Source organism: Chenopodium quinoa, unplaced genomic scaffold (genome assembly GCF_001683475.1).
Source record: "Chenopodium quinoa cultivar QQ74 unplaced genomic scaffold, ASM168347v1, whole genome shotgun sequence".
NCBI lineage: Eukaryota > Viridiplantae > Streptophyta > Magnoliopsida > Caryophyllales > Amaranthaceae > Chenopodium > Chenopodium quinoa.
The window spans coordinates 5,630,857-5,645,975 of record NW_018743175.1 but is presented as its reverse complement, the minus strand read 5'-3'; the positions used below and the strand labels follow the sequence as shown (position 1 = coordinate 5,645,975).

The following is a 15,119-nucleotide window of genomic DNA, read 5'->3' as shown; positions in this document are numbered from 1 at the left end:
TTTTTTTCCCCCCTTTATGTAAAGAAAAAATAAATATTTACCCGAAATCGGCCAAAATGACAAAAAATAACCTCTTGATAAATTTGTTACTCACTCACACAGTATCAGAGTTAGCGCGCACACAGAAAGAGAAATGTCTGCAACAACTTTGTCTTCTCCGCCATCATCTCTCTCCTCTCCTCTTCAGGTAACTCTTCTCTTTATTTTTTCTCTCTTCTTCTCCGTTTCCATTTTCATCAACATCTCTGCAATTTCAATGGCAACAGGGGTTAGGATCAAAGCTTCCTCTTCGCCTTAATCTCACCTTCAACTTCCGACGATCATCAATTGCATTTCCTCAACTTCGTGCTTCTGCGAACAATCTCTCTTCTTCTCTCGATTCTGGTAATGCATCTTTTTGCTCAACTTTTTTATTTTTCAAAATAGTTTGTGATTTTTTGTGATTATGATTGTTTTGATTTAATTTGAAGGTTTGAACTCTGAACTTGATGCTGTTTCGAGGTTTAGCGAGATTGTTCCCGATACCGTCATTTTCGATGATTTCCAAAGGTTATTTACTTTTTAATTACTTGTTTTTGTTTCTTTTTTGATTCGATTGTCTGATTATCTTTGATTTTGATTATTTGTGTAATCATAGGTTTCCACCTACTGCTGCTACTGTTAGTTCGTCGCTTTTGCTAGGTATTTTGAGTCTTCCTGATACAATTTTCAAGGTATTAAGATTATATTTGGAAAAGTTTGAGAAGATTTAAAGAAAATTGAATTGTTGTTTATGTGATGAATTTAAAAATTATGTTTAATTTTGGTTGTAGAGTGCGGTTGATACTGCATTGGCAGATTCTGAGTGTGCAACTATTGGCAAGTCTGATGCTAGATTGTCATGTTTCTACGACAAGGTTTCACCTATTTTCTTTGATTTCATATGAAATTTTTTGAATGTTTTTGCTGGATCAAGTTTATGATTTGTGATTGTTTGGGGATGTATAGGCCCTGGTGAATTGTGGTGCTGATTTGGCTAAGCTAGTACCTGGTAGGGTTTCGACTGAAGTGGATTCTCGTCTAGCCTACGACACTCATGGGATGGTTCACAAGGTATTGTACTTACTCGCATACTCTGATCTTCTTTGAATGGTGCATCAATGAAGTTCAATTAAACTTGTCAATGCCTTTTAAATTCTAATTTAGCGATATGAATAAAGTTTTTCTGTTCCATTGGAGTGCTTTTACTGGATGAGCATCAACAATTCTTCTTTGTGAATGGAATATGTTAGTTTTAATGGATGAGCACAGTCTCTCTCCCCCCCCCCCCCCCCAAAAAAAAAAAAAAAACAAAGAAACAATTCCTTTGACAAGCATACATGTCTTCCAAATCTTCAAAGCATTACAATCAAGGAAAGAATTCTCAATATTGAGTGTCTTTGCTTGGGCATGAGCTGATAAAAGTATTGGGGAATAATAAGTTACTGCAAAACCTAAATAATGTTTTACAATCAATTATGCATCTGATATTTTAGTATATGGAATACTGGGTCGCAATTATCTATACATAGGTAATGTTTGGTTAACAAAGGAAGTAGAAATTCACATGAATTTGGAATCCGTGGGAATTAAATTGCTTACTTTAAATTCATGGGATTTTTCTAGAGTTGTTTGAATTGCAATGTGGGAAATAACTTCCCATAGTAATTTCTATTTACCTTGGGGGAGTTAGGTAATTAAATTCCTACATTGTGTGGCAAGTGAAAATTCCTAGGATTTTCTACTTCCCCATTCCACCATTTTTTTTGTCAACCAAACAACTCTCCCTAATTAGTATTCCTAGGATTTTCCAATTCCCACATTTTCTAATGCCAACCAAACATCACCATAGTACATTCTTTTTGCACTAAAAAGGTATATCATCCATTCCTCATTCTTGATGTCTTCCTCAAGATGTCTTAAGTGAAAAACTTCAACTTAAGAAGTATGTACAGCTGTTGTGCGCAAGAGGTGGAAATGCTATACCACTTTAAGCTTTTATGGCCATTCAGGCATCCAGCCATCTCATCACTGTGCCATTCGAGCTTATCTGTGCTACATTGTTTGTAAAATGCACTTCCTTCATTCCTTTTTTATGTCCACCTAACATACAAAAAAAATAAAAAATTCACATTGCGTGTTACTCATATTGATGCACTTTACACTTTATATGTCAGCTTAGAGTACCAATAAAATAGTTCGGGTATGTTCTCTTCACTTGAATTTGATTTTTCTGAATTTATTGTTGTGACTTGAACTTTGATATCCTTATTGTGTCTTATACCAACTTAATGTGAAGTAAAGGAGCCATTCAATTTTTGAGTATGCACAACTATAAAAGACACCTTTGTGATAATAGAGGGAGTATTTTCTTTTTTTTTATCATTTTTTTTGTTTATTTTGGAAGGAGTGAACCTCTGACATGGCATGATTTTCTTTGAACATATAATTTTGTAAATGAAAGCTGCTCTATCACAAATCAATTTTGAGCTGCTTTGTAAATTGACTCAAACTATAGTCTCAGATTCCAAACCTTGCAAACAGTGTTGAATATAGGGAGCAGTAGATTTCAATAACATTCATAGTACATGTCAAGCCAGCATCGTAGATTGTCATTCATGAAATAATTCTTCTAGTTCAAAATCACAATTATTATGCTATCAAAATCTCAGGTGCACAAACTTTTGAAGCTATACAATGATGTTGAAGTCCCCGCAGAGCGTTTGCTATTTAAGATTCCTTCAACATGGCAGGTTTTAGAAGCAATATCTTTTAATTTGTTTGATCCATTCGCTGTGTAAGTGTGAACCTACCAATTGTTAATAACTAATGTTACAATTGTTGATTTTATGCTCTCAGGGAATAGAGGCTGCAAGGGTTCTGGAATCTGAGGGCATACAAACCCACTTGACTTGTGTTTACAGGCATGGATATATAACAACTCATGCTTTTTTGGTGATTTGTAGGGATCAAATTAATTTATATGATAGTTCTTTTTTTGCCACCACTGGGGAAAATTTAGATTGTTTCTCTTGTAAATAATGGATATAAGCTAACTGAATTATAAGTTTATAACCATTTTATCCATCTCCAAAGTTGCAAATTGTTTGTCTTAAATCTCGTCAATATTTCATATTGTGTCGTTTTAAATCCGCTGTGCTAATACATATTTCATGCACCACCTCCACAGAAACTGCTTTCATTCTAGTTGAGTTCAAGCTTTAAAATAAAATTAAAATAATAAATCCTAGGACTATAGGGTTACTAATGTGTGAAGCTAGGAAAGAAAGAAACTCTATTTGTTTTGGATTTAATTATCTTGGGGGTGTACATCAATCCTTCCACCTCTCAATTGACAATTGTTGTCACCTTGTAAATCGCTGATTCCAAAAGTGGCAAATATTCTGATGGACGGATTTATTAGGTTGATTTTTTCTGGTTAGGTCTTAGGTATGGATGATTTCATGATATACGTACAAATCTATGCATGTGGCTGCTGCTACATGTCGCTTATGAGTTTTTATTGTGATCATCCAGCTTTGCTCAAGCATCTGCAGCAGCCCAAGCTGGAGCATCTGTTATTCAGATTTTTGTTGGTCGCATAAGGGTAAATTTCCATCAAAAGGAAACATTGAGCTGGATGCAATTTTGTGTCTCGTTTCTTTGTTAATATTGTGTAGTTATTCAGGATTGGGCACGTAATCATTCCGGGGACTCTGAGATTGATGCCGCTCTTAAAAGAGGGGAAGATCCTGGGTTGGCTTTGGTGAGTTACAAATGACTTCCTAAATTACTGCTTCCATTCTGCTAATGTCTACATGTGTAGTGATTTCAAAACTGATTAGTTTAATTTGAACTGAGACATTTGATCTTTGAACTAAGAAAAAATATCATTTGAAATGTGTGAATGAGCTGCCACTGATACAATCAGAGTTAACGGATTTTACCGTGAACTTTTCTTTTTTATCTTTACTGAACCTAGTGATTGGTATTGTATAACCTTTTGTAGTTGTGTTACTGAACAGAGGGCGGGGGGTTCAGCTCTGTATGTCATTATCACTAAATGTCAATGATACTTGAATGTGGGAAGAAATCAAATGAGTTGTTTTGCTTTCTTGAATCTTTACAATTACACTTTTGCCTCTACTCTTATACAATTATTTTTATTACAAGCAGTTTATTAGTAAGCTTGTCTGCAGTTGAGTGGACAATCTTGTTTTGCCTTGTGCTCTCATAAAAGTAGTTTATGAAATTTGGATTAACCTTAGGTTTGTAATTATACATTCCCATGTTGCATTTGGAGTCGGGTCTTTTGGAACAATTTGTTCACTAAGCCTTGTCTCGTTATATGGAACCTTTACAGGTGACAAAAGCATACAACTATATTCATAAATATGGTCACAAGTCAAAGCTAATGGCAGCAGCAGTTCGCAACAAGCAGGACCTCTATAGTCTTCTTGGGTAGGAGTACCTACTAGCCTTAAAATGCTACTCCTGTTAAATGTTTGAGTTCTGAAGTACTACCTGTTTTTACTCTGTTTCCTATTCTCAATCTGCAGGGTTGATTACATTATAGCACCTCTTAAGGTACTGGGGTCACTAAAAGAATCTATAACCTCTCCTGATGAGAAATATGCTTTCACGAGGAGGCTATCCCCACAATCTGCTGCTACTTATGAGTTCAGCAAAGAAGAGGTTTGCTTCCATCCTTGCTTGCATATTTGCATGTGTACTTGTTGAGCTTTTGATGAGATCTTCAAATTATAATGATTCTGTAGTAGAGTGCTTGTGATCTAAAATGAATCTAACTATTTTTTTTTTTTGCTCAATCCAAATCTATATATTTAAGGATGAAGTAATTGCTTGATGAGATCTTGTTGTATAGTAATTCTGTGGCCTTTCTAATGTCTCTGCTGCATTCTTATATAAAAGAAAAAAAAAAGGCAATTTGGGCTGATTTTTTTCACTCTAAATTAGTAGGAATATTCATCTTTTAAGCTGAGTTGGTTCATAGTTGGTGTATGTCACAAACCCACCAAGACAAATGTTAAAATCTTAGTGGTACTGTGGAATTGACCCCTGCTTTTAGCCGTTATAGACTTATTGATTGGTGAGCTAGGACGCCTAGGACTTTGGGTTGGGTGGGCTAGGTTTTCTTTTCCTCCAGCCTTAGCCCTTAGCTATCCCATTATGTTTGGTTGACCTTGTTATTGATCTTTGGTGGTCAAATTGGGGCTGCTTTCCAAAGCCCTAGTCAATGTAAATTGCCCTGCGTTAACCAAATAATTCTGAACTTATAAATTTTAGTGAAAGTTATAGATAGAACTTAGAAACATAAGAAGAGTAATCTTAGATGAGACAGTAAGATCCAATCTAAAAAATCAGAAAGTCTATGTGGTAAAGATATACTTCCTCCGTTTTCTTTTAAATGCAACACACCTTTTTTCACGCTTTTTTAGGAGGTGATTAGAGTAGGTAAACAGACAAATTAATCAAAATAATTTATACACATATTAGCTAACCCTTCTCTAATCGTAGTGTTAAAATTATTTTGATAAAGTAGCTCGTTTACCTATTCGAATCACCTCTTAAAAAAGCTTGTCAAAAAGGTGTGTTGCATTTAAAAGAAAACAGAGGAAGTACTAAGTATTATATATCAAAAGGGATCATTGTATCCAGGATTCCCTGAAGGTATTATTAATTCCACCCCCCAAAGGCTGTATTAACATTGCTACCATTAAGTTAAACTTTTTACATCTTGAGTAGTACACTTGAGGGTGGGGATGCTGATCTTTTCTTTTATGTCAGCTTGTGAAGTGGGACCAAAGAAGCTTGGCATCAGCGATGGGGCCTGCTGCAGTTGACCTTCTCACTGCTGGGATTGATGGTTATTCTAATCAAGCAAACAGAGTTGAGGAGTTATTCGGGAAGATTTGGCCACCCCCAAATGTGTGAATAATTGATGCTCTTGGTTACAAGTGAGGACTAATTTTCTCTTCCAAAAGAGTAAAATGATGCATTCACCACTTGACTCAGCTAATCTTTCTATCTATGAAAATAAACAGCCTTTCTGTCTTTTCCTCTATTGGATGAGAGATGGAATGCTATCTCGAATAAACAGATATTATCCTTTCTACTTATCTAGACTGTTGACTTGTCGAATATAAACTAGAATACTTATTTTGCTTCTTTGTGCTTTGGGGATGGCCAGTTGGGGGTCATCTCTCTTGAATGTCATTTGACACGAACATAAATGGTTTACTATTCATTAATTTCAAGGAAAATATTTGTGATATATATGAGTTCCATCAGCTTCTTATCCTCAGCTTGTGGTCCTAGATTTATTTGGAAAACATTCATGATGGTACTTGGAAGAATTTAATTCACTATGTTAACTCTATAAGTCTAATTTGTTAATCATATAACCACGTAGCAGTGATATTTTTCTTGGTGATCGAGTAGATGACTCTTGGCCAAGAGCCACTTAATATATTTGACGAAAATAGAGTTTTTGGGGATAAAGATGTGGAAGGGATCTTGTTGAGAGAGAGAGAGAAGGGAGATCCATTATTTAGAGAGTCATCGGTATAGTTTGTACTCCCTTCGTCCCTTATTGTTTGCCCCATTGCAAATATATGGATCAAATTTTTATAACTTTGACCATGAATTGTCGTGAATCTATAAGTGATAGTATATTCACGTGGGATCTTGTTAGAATCGTCTAATAGTATATTTTATTAATATCAAGTTTTTATAACTTTTACGCATATATAAATGGAGATATATATGTTTAAAGTCACGTCTTGGAGACCGTGAAAAGTCAAATGAGACAAAAAAATAAGGTACAAGCGAGTATTGGTTAAAAACCTACTACCCCAGCTATGAGATTCATTCTTTAGAAATAATTTATCTGAGCCAAATCCACTGACTACTATATTCTGAGCTGTGTCTGATCATTGAACTACTGTAAGAAACTTGCAGTAATCATTTTGAGCTGACATAAATATAAATATCCTCTTTATTCTGTGAAAGATTTACTGACATTAAAACTACTTGCAAGCTTTAACATGGTCTTAGTGACTGCATCTGACTAAAACAAATAAGACAGGCCTGCGTTATAGCTTAACATGAGAAGATTTATACAGTACCTTGATAATTACAGCAAAGCTAATACCCAAAACCTCTGAGAACCAAAGATTTAGGTCCATATTAGCTTTACTGCATTAGTCAAACAAGCCAAATGAACCAATTAAATCCGATTGCCAGTTGTTGAACAGGGCACTCTACATCAAAACAGTATTTGTTTGAGCCTTAAAACTCAGATTGATTGAAAGTCCTTTTCTCCAATCCCTCCCCATTTTACTCCTAAAATAACACAAGTACAACATACACAATAAAATAAGGCGATTATCAAGGGATTAGGAGATAAATTAACCACAAAGCAATACGTGTAAGTTAATAGTAGGAGTTCCGAGTTCGTAATAAGGTGGGTGGATCCATAATCCAGATCACGTTCCGCTGTTGATGTATCATGTACGTTGATTGCTACAATTATGGAGAGAAAATGAGAGGAGCATGTGATGTGAGGGAGCTAAGAAATTAGGAATAAGAGAGTAGTGCACAGCAAACATGTGCATAATAGGACCCAATATTAACATGGTTTGTCTGCCCTTATAATCAATTATTAATACCAACTTAAACCCAGGCCACCCCATCAATCATTCAACCTGTCTACTTACTATTCATACTGGCTACCTTTGGCTTCATTGGTGGTTTGGATTATGTTATTGTTTTCCTTTTGTCTTCTTCAATATTAACCATATTCATCACAATACATAGCATGTTTTTTGATACTGTAGATCGCCAAAATTAATATTTTTGCTTTGGTTTTACCAGTTCCAAATTATTTGGTAATACAGAATATTACAGTATTAGGTAATTACTAATTAGTCTTATATATACCTTTTTGGCCATGATTTCAATCAACTGATAATTTGTAATATATTGACGGGGCGTTTGGAATGTGGAAATGGGAGTTTGGGGATTAATAGGTGGGAATGGGATTGGGAATTAATCGTTGGGAATTCATGAAAATATACCAATACCTTATTTGGATAGTGAGTTGGAATATATAGGAAATAAATAACAATTTTACAAATTTACCCTTACTAATATTTTCTTTCATGGTTTTCATTAATGGCAAAAATGTCATTTTAAACTTATTCCCATTTCCATCCATTTATTACCTACCCTCCTTAGGTAATAAAAACTTTTTTCTTGATTTGGGATTAAAACTCCCAATCCCACCCTCAATTCCCAAATACCAAACACCCCCTGAAAGAATCGAGTGGTCGTAGTGGTAGGTTGTGACTCTTGTGAGTATTGTCCTTTCTATTATGAGGTTGAGGATTTGATTTTAATCTATTTTGTACTCGTTTTTTATAAATCACTCCTTGTTACCTTGACAAAATACAGAGGATTAGAGGAAGTACTCCGTTTGGTAAATATTTAAAACGCCACACATTATTTGCATCTAAAACCTAAATTGAACATTATACATATCCGGAGTGCATGTGTATATAAATTTATAAATTGTCATTATCATTATTAATGGGAAAATTGTGTGGAGGAGCTACATACCTTATCTAAAGGTGTTTTTGAGGATCATTGCTATCAATAAAGATTCCTTAAGTCCTCAAATTTGTCTCCTCTTCAAAATTTTATCCTCTAGAATTGCAACTCCTAGTGAAAACTTTTATGTAGTTTTATTTATATAACTTAAAACTTTTTGGGCTATATGGAACTTTTAAGGAAGCTAGGGATAAATCAACTATTTTTTTTTTTAAGGATAAATCAACCTTTTCCATAGAAACAAAAATTACGCTAAATAATTGAAAAAAAAAATATTGAAAAAAAAAGTAAGGCATATACAATTGGCCTAATGGGCAGTGAATAAAATATATTGAATATTCTGAAAGTTTACAGTTGTTCCTGGGTTATATTCATGCACACAAAACAGAAGTAATAGAATCTAAGATTTTCAATATTACATTATAATTAATAATATAATGCAACTTCCCTAACATAGATCAATGTCTCTATTTCTCTCTCTAATCAAGCGGGAAGAAGCGACCATTCTTTAGGTAAATAAATATTTTATGTGATTCTCAAATCTCAAGCAAACATACACTATAAATAAACCAACTTTTTCTCTCATTCACATTCATTATTACTTGTTGGCAAATCACTTATATTTGCCATCCTGTCTCTTTTTTTAAAAAAATACCTTTCTTTCAAACTCCTATCAATATCCAAATACTTTGTATAACCTTACAAATCTAAGCAACACTACAATGGTTGAATCCTCATCGGATTCTACCCTCCCTTACTCCTACGCACCATTGGCTCCAAGCCATGACCAATGTAACATTGGTTCGGGTGATGATAAACAACAAAGGAGACGGTCCTTAAAGATCGGGGTGCTTATTTTTTCCGGACTCATGATATGTGCATTGATCGTCAGTTTTTTGGATTACAATAATCAGCCCATTGTCGTTGACAATGATGGTGTCAAGCCTAATGATTATAAGTTGTCGAGGCCACCACCTGAGAACTTGGCTGGTGTAGAAGTTGTGCCGGGGTCAGAGGAGTTGTTGTTTAAGGTGACGCGTGGTAAGCCTCATGGTGTCTCAGAGAAGGCTAATGGGTTTCCATTGCGCGGCCTTAGGCTGCCTTTCTTTGATTGGAATAATCTCCAGTTAGCTTGGCAGAAAACTTCTTTTCACTTTCAACCACAGAAGAATTGGATGAATGGTACTTTTTTTTTTTTTTTTTTTTATCTTATTAACTTATTATTATAGCTTTAATATTGATAACATAATAGATAATAATCTGTAATAGCTTCTAGACCTTTCAAAACTGAGACTTAATGAGTTAATGAAAACTAGATGAACTGATTTTGCCCCGATACATTTTAGTTCATTACGAAATTAATTTTTAATAGATCACACTATGACCCAACGCGATTGACCTTGATCTAATTTATTGAAATGGACATGAGCCGGCCAATGGGAATAAGCTCTAACAACTAGCAATGCAATCATGTGAATGTAACTAGGCTAAAGGTATGGTTTTATTAATATAGAAAAGTGAAAAAAAAAAAAAAAAAAAAAAAGGGGGTGTTACTGTTACAATATCTATATGACAGTGTATGTTAAAAAAATTTGATTTGTTGGAGTACTTTAGGTTTAGATTAACATAATACACCATGATGTTATAAGTGGAAGTACAAGTATATTCTTTGATCAAAAATACCAAAAAGAAGAAGTGTCCTGCTTCATTGGCTCTGTTGCATTACTACCTGGCATAACGGTATAAGCATATTATATACAAAAAGTCAAAAGTATGGTACATAATCTCTAAACTGCATAATGCCAATGTATGGTTCTGATGATTTTTTAACTTTGGAATTTCTAACATTATCTTTTTCGTTTTCTTAATCTTCGCCGTTGGTGATTGGTCTTGCTGTGGATGTTGAATTGTTCGCCATCAGATCCAAACGGTAAAGTTGCTCCTCCTTTAAGTTATGATCTGTCATGTGTTCAATTTGCTTGACAAAGAGTTAAGGTTTATAAAATAGCAGCTGTCTGCATGGATTTATAGCATAACATATTTGTGCAATATGCATAATTTTGATTGTCTTAAACTTCATAAGCATATGAATACTAAGAAGTAAGAAATGTCCTCCAATCTGAATCTGTAGTTTCGTCATTTGTAGCTTATGTTGTAACCTATGAATGCATAGCTTCAAACATGATTTTTCTTATCGTTGTTGTTATTGTTTGAACCGTCTGAAAACCTTGTTCTCTCAGTTTATAAACACCTTTTTCAATCAACATATATCAGATGTGGTCAGTAAAAATTTTAGTTTTAGCTGATGAGAAAAAATTAACTAGGAGTTTAATTTTTGGCTAGGAGTATAATCAGTTGAGTTCAGTAAAAGAGATCATGATATCAGTGTCATACTTTATCCAACAAGGATAATATTCAGCTGACAAAAGTAGATGCTTCAAATTGGAATTATTACATATGTGCTGTAAGCCTGTAACCAAAGTGACTGCCCTTTTCCCCTATGATCAAATTGGCATGTGCAAGGCTTCATTGTTTCACTTAGATTACACTAGCAAGGCTAGAGAAAGTTGCATACTTGCATAGATATCCCGAATTTCATTCAATAACATGATTTAATTACTCGCAAATTTATAGTGAAAATTGCATCCCACATCTGATGAAGCTAAAACTATCAAACAGGTCCATTATACTACAATGGGTGGTACCACTTCTTCTACCAGTACAACCCTGAAGGTGCAGTCTGGGGCAACATTGTATGGGGCCATGCTGTGTCAAAGGACCTCATACAGTGGATACACCTTCCCATAGCCATGGTGGCAGATCGCTGGTATGACTTCAACGGCGTGTGGACTGGCTCAGCCACCATCCTACCTGATGGTCAAATCATGATGCTCTACACTGGATCAACTAACGAGTCAGTCCAAGTCCAAAATCTTGCCTATCCAGCTAACTTGTCTGACCCTCTTCTCCTTGAATGGGTCAAGTACCCTGGTAACCCAGTTCTCGTTCCTCCTCCAGGAATTGGCAAATTGGATTTCCGTGACCCTACAACTGCCTGGTTGACCTCAGAGGGAAAATGGAGGATCACAATCGGGTCCAAGATCAACAAAACAGGCATTTCTCTTGTGTATGAGACCACTGACTTTAAGAACTTTGAGCTCTTGGATAACATTCTCCATGCTGTGCCAACCACTGGTATGTGGGAGTGTGTTGACTTCTATCCAGTCTCATTAACTGACACAAATGGGCTTGATACCTCCATTAACGGTCCATTAGTGAAACATGTGCTCAAGGCAAGCATGGATGATGATAGGAATGATTATTATGCGCTGGGAACCTATAGTGAGGCCAATGGTACATGGGTTCCTGATAATGGTGCCATTGATGTTGGCATTGGGCTTAGATATGACTATGGAAGATTTTATGCTTCCAAGACATTTTACGACCAAGAAAAGAAGAGAAGGATCTTGTGGGGTTGGATCACAGAAGGTGACAGTGAAGCAGCTGATGTAAAGAAAGGATGGGCATCTCTCCAGGTAAAATTATTGTCTACAAATTTTTTCTTTCTGTTCTAGTTTTACTAATAATGAATTATAAGACAAGTTTGTAATTTATATTGCTTGATGATTATACAGGGAATTCCAAGAACTGTTCTGTACGACCAGAAGACTAAAACCAACTTAGTTCAATGGCCCGTGGAGGAATTAGAAACCCTTAGACACAACAGCAAGGAATTTGACAGGATTGAAGTTACTGCAGGATCTGTTGTGCAACTGGATGTCAGCTCTGCTACAGAGGTTCTGATTCATTCTTTGACCTTTTTTTTATTAGCTCATTTGTTTTGTTTAATTGTAGAGCCGATTAGGTAAAATCTTGCCTTGCTTCAAAAACGAATAATCTCATGCTTTGGTTACTCTACAGATGGATATAACTGCAGAATTCGATATTGAAAAAGAGGCATTGGAAAGCTTACCTGTTACAGGAGAGAAGTATAGCTGCCCTGCCAGCAAGGGAGCCGCTCAGAGGGGTGCTCTTGGTCCTTTCGGGTTATTGGTTCTTGCTGATAATGATCTCTCTGAACAGACTCCCATCTATTTCTATGTGGTCAAAACCTCTAGTGGCAACTTCAAAACTTTCTTCTGCACTGATTTATCAAGGTTGGTAAATCTTTAAATAAACATGTCATAGCTCTGATTGTTCTTGATCATTTCTTCTTAAATTGCGAACATGCCTAAGCTCTTCTTTGGTTGATGATACATATATGCAGGTCATCTATAGCAACTGATGTTGCCAAAGACATCTTGGGTAGCACAGTACCAGTACTCAAAGGCGAAAAATTATCCATGAGAATTCTTGTAAGCTGACTTGATATACTCTGTGTTAAATCTCCCCTCCAGGCTTCTAGCCAAAATCTAACATCATGTCATTTGGAAACAGGTGGATCATTCAATAGTAGAAGCATTTGCCCAAGGCGGTAGAACCTGCATCACATCCCGGGTTTACCCAACACAAGCAATATACAAAGATGCAAAGCTATATTTATTCAACAATGCAACTGAGGCCAGTGTGACAGCATCTGTCAAGACCTGGCAGATAATTTTTGCTTGTGAGTTCTACTACTCCATTTGATGAGAATTTCATCCACGTTCTTCTTTATTGGCCTCCCTTTATGGAACATAGGCTCTTGCAATTTCATTTTTTTTTTCCTTTTTGTTTTAACCATTAATTATATTGTGTTTATGTATGTAGGAAACCAGAACATATAGAAGAAAAGAGAGAAAATCAGCAATTCATTTGGTGGAAGAGGATAAGCAATGGGAGTGGAGTGAGGTCTAGTCAAGTCAATCACAAGCCATGCCATGCAATGCCGTTCATTCATTCATTTATTAATTATACAGCAATCATCATACACATACATATGTTTCTTGATCACAAGAAAATCACAATTTTGGGGAGAAAATAAATAAACATATTCTCCATAATCGTTGAGATTTTGGTTAAATGGTGTGGTCGCTTGTCCACTCCCATTACTCAATCCCTTCAATCAGCTCATTATATTGAAGTTCATTCATCCTTTATTTATTTCATTGTTGGAGAATTAGTGATAGCGAATTTTGTTTCTTTATCAGTTTCCTATTACAAAGACTTGATATAAATGACAAGAAACTCATTGCTCATAACTCAGAGTTCTCCAGTATAGTGCATATATAAGTTCATTTGATGATTTAACTTTCGATGGATCTTTCTTGAATTTCCCTCCGATGTATGTTGGACAAATGACAATGACTAGACTCTCATCCTACTTAAGTCATTATGTATAGAGACTTGTACGAGTGAAAATACTTTCAGAAACGGAAGTAGTATTAAAAGTTATTATACGCAACCAAGTGTCAATGTCAGTGCTGGAGCCATTGACAGAGTCCAGCCCAAATGCGGGCCATACTAGAATTGAGTTGAGGTCAGCTGATCATTGGATTCGTCGGTAGGTAGGAGAGATTAGTTGGTATAGTTTCTTCAAAGTCTTCATTAATTTGGAAAATCAATTGTTACAAATTTCAAATTAAATTTAGAGGGGTATATAGCCCGTATAGACAGTGATATAACAACTACCAATGTGGTCCCAAATTTAGCGCCTGCATTAAACTATAATGGACCATGCTACATTTTGGTTTACATTGTCATTTAATTAATACGTTTGTTCTAGTACTACCTGATTGTTTTAGTATACTATAATCTCCTCGACTTTGGGAGTTGTGTTTTTGTCATAATTCGAGTGATCATTCAAAAGTTCATCTACCTTGTGTATAATTTGCATAACTATTTGATAATTTTAAGTGATCGTTTAATCGGTAATATTCTTGAAATAAACATAATTTGGAGTTTCGTAGACACGTAATAACAATAGCCATTATATTATTATCCTTTAATCAATACATTACCCCCAAGTCCAATAATTTCTTAAAAGCAATTTAAGCATCAGATTACCCGATTACTAATATTTGTTGGTTAATCAAGGATTAATAGTCTTTATTGGATGTCATTTAAGACTCGACAACAAGTTTTGTATTTTACGAGAATGATTGCGTGGATAATTACTAGATAACGGCTCTTTTGCGAAATTTGTGGCGTTTGCAAAGCAAGTTTTCAGTGCTTGCCACGTTAGATTTGCATGCATGATTACATTTGTTAAACACCATCAGTCAATAATTCTGCAAGATTTACGGTGTCAATAATCCTTTTTTTACCTAATTATCTCTGTTTTATCTTACTTCATTTTTATTTATATTTTTGATGATAGAAAGTAACCAAATTTATTAGCTTAAGGAGCATCAGAATGTTTTATCTTACTTTAAATGATAATAGGAAGCATTTTATACAATTCTTAATGGAATTTTATAATGTAGATACACAATAATATATATATTACCTTTGTTTTTTTTTTTTATTATTTGTAACAAACGGTATTATTT

The 15,119-nt window shown here is 35.0% G+C and overlaps 2 protein-coding genes across 2 annotated transcripts; both read left to right on the top strand.

Moving 5' to 3' along the window:
* The first annotated feature begins 39 nt into the window (after positions 1-39).
* Positions 40-6,315, top strand: LOC110732741 (transaldolase-like). The gene is made up of 13 exons (XM_021912728.1): positions 40-187; positions 267-384; positions 471-549; positions 638-713; positions 813-896; positions 988-1,092; positions 2,691-2,771; positions 2,878-2,942; positions 3,556-3,625; positions 3,707-3,784; positions 4,382-4,479; positions 4,578-4,713; positions 5,827-6,315. The coding sequence occupies exons 1-13, from the start codon at positions 134-136 to the stop codon at positions 5,971-5,973; spliced, it is 1,191 nt and encodes a 396-aa protein (XP_021768420.1). The 5' UTR covers positions 40-133; the 3' UTR covers positions 5,974-6,315.
* A 2,771-nt stretch (positions 6,316-9,086) lies between these two features.
* LOC110732739 (acid beta-fructofuranosidase 2, vacuolar-like) lies at positions 9,087-13,829 on the top strand. Its single transcript, XM_021912726.1, has 8 exons — positions 9,087-9,831; positions 10,571-10,579; positions 11,329-12,185; positions 12,285-12,446; positions 12,571-12,806; positions 12,917-13,004; positions 13,087-13,255; positions 13,399-13,829. Coding segments are annotated over exons 1-8 (1,983 nt in total). The 5' UTR covers positions 9,087-9,371; the 3' UTR covers positions 13,401-13,829.
* The last annotated feature ends 1,290 nt before the right edge of the window (positions 13,830-15,119 follow it).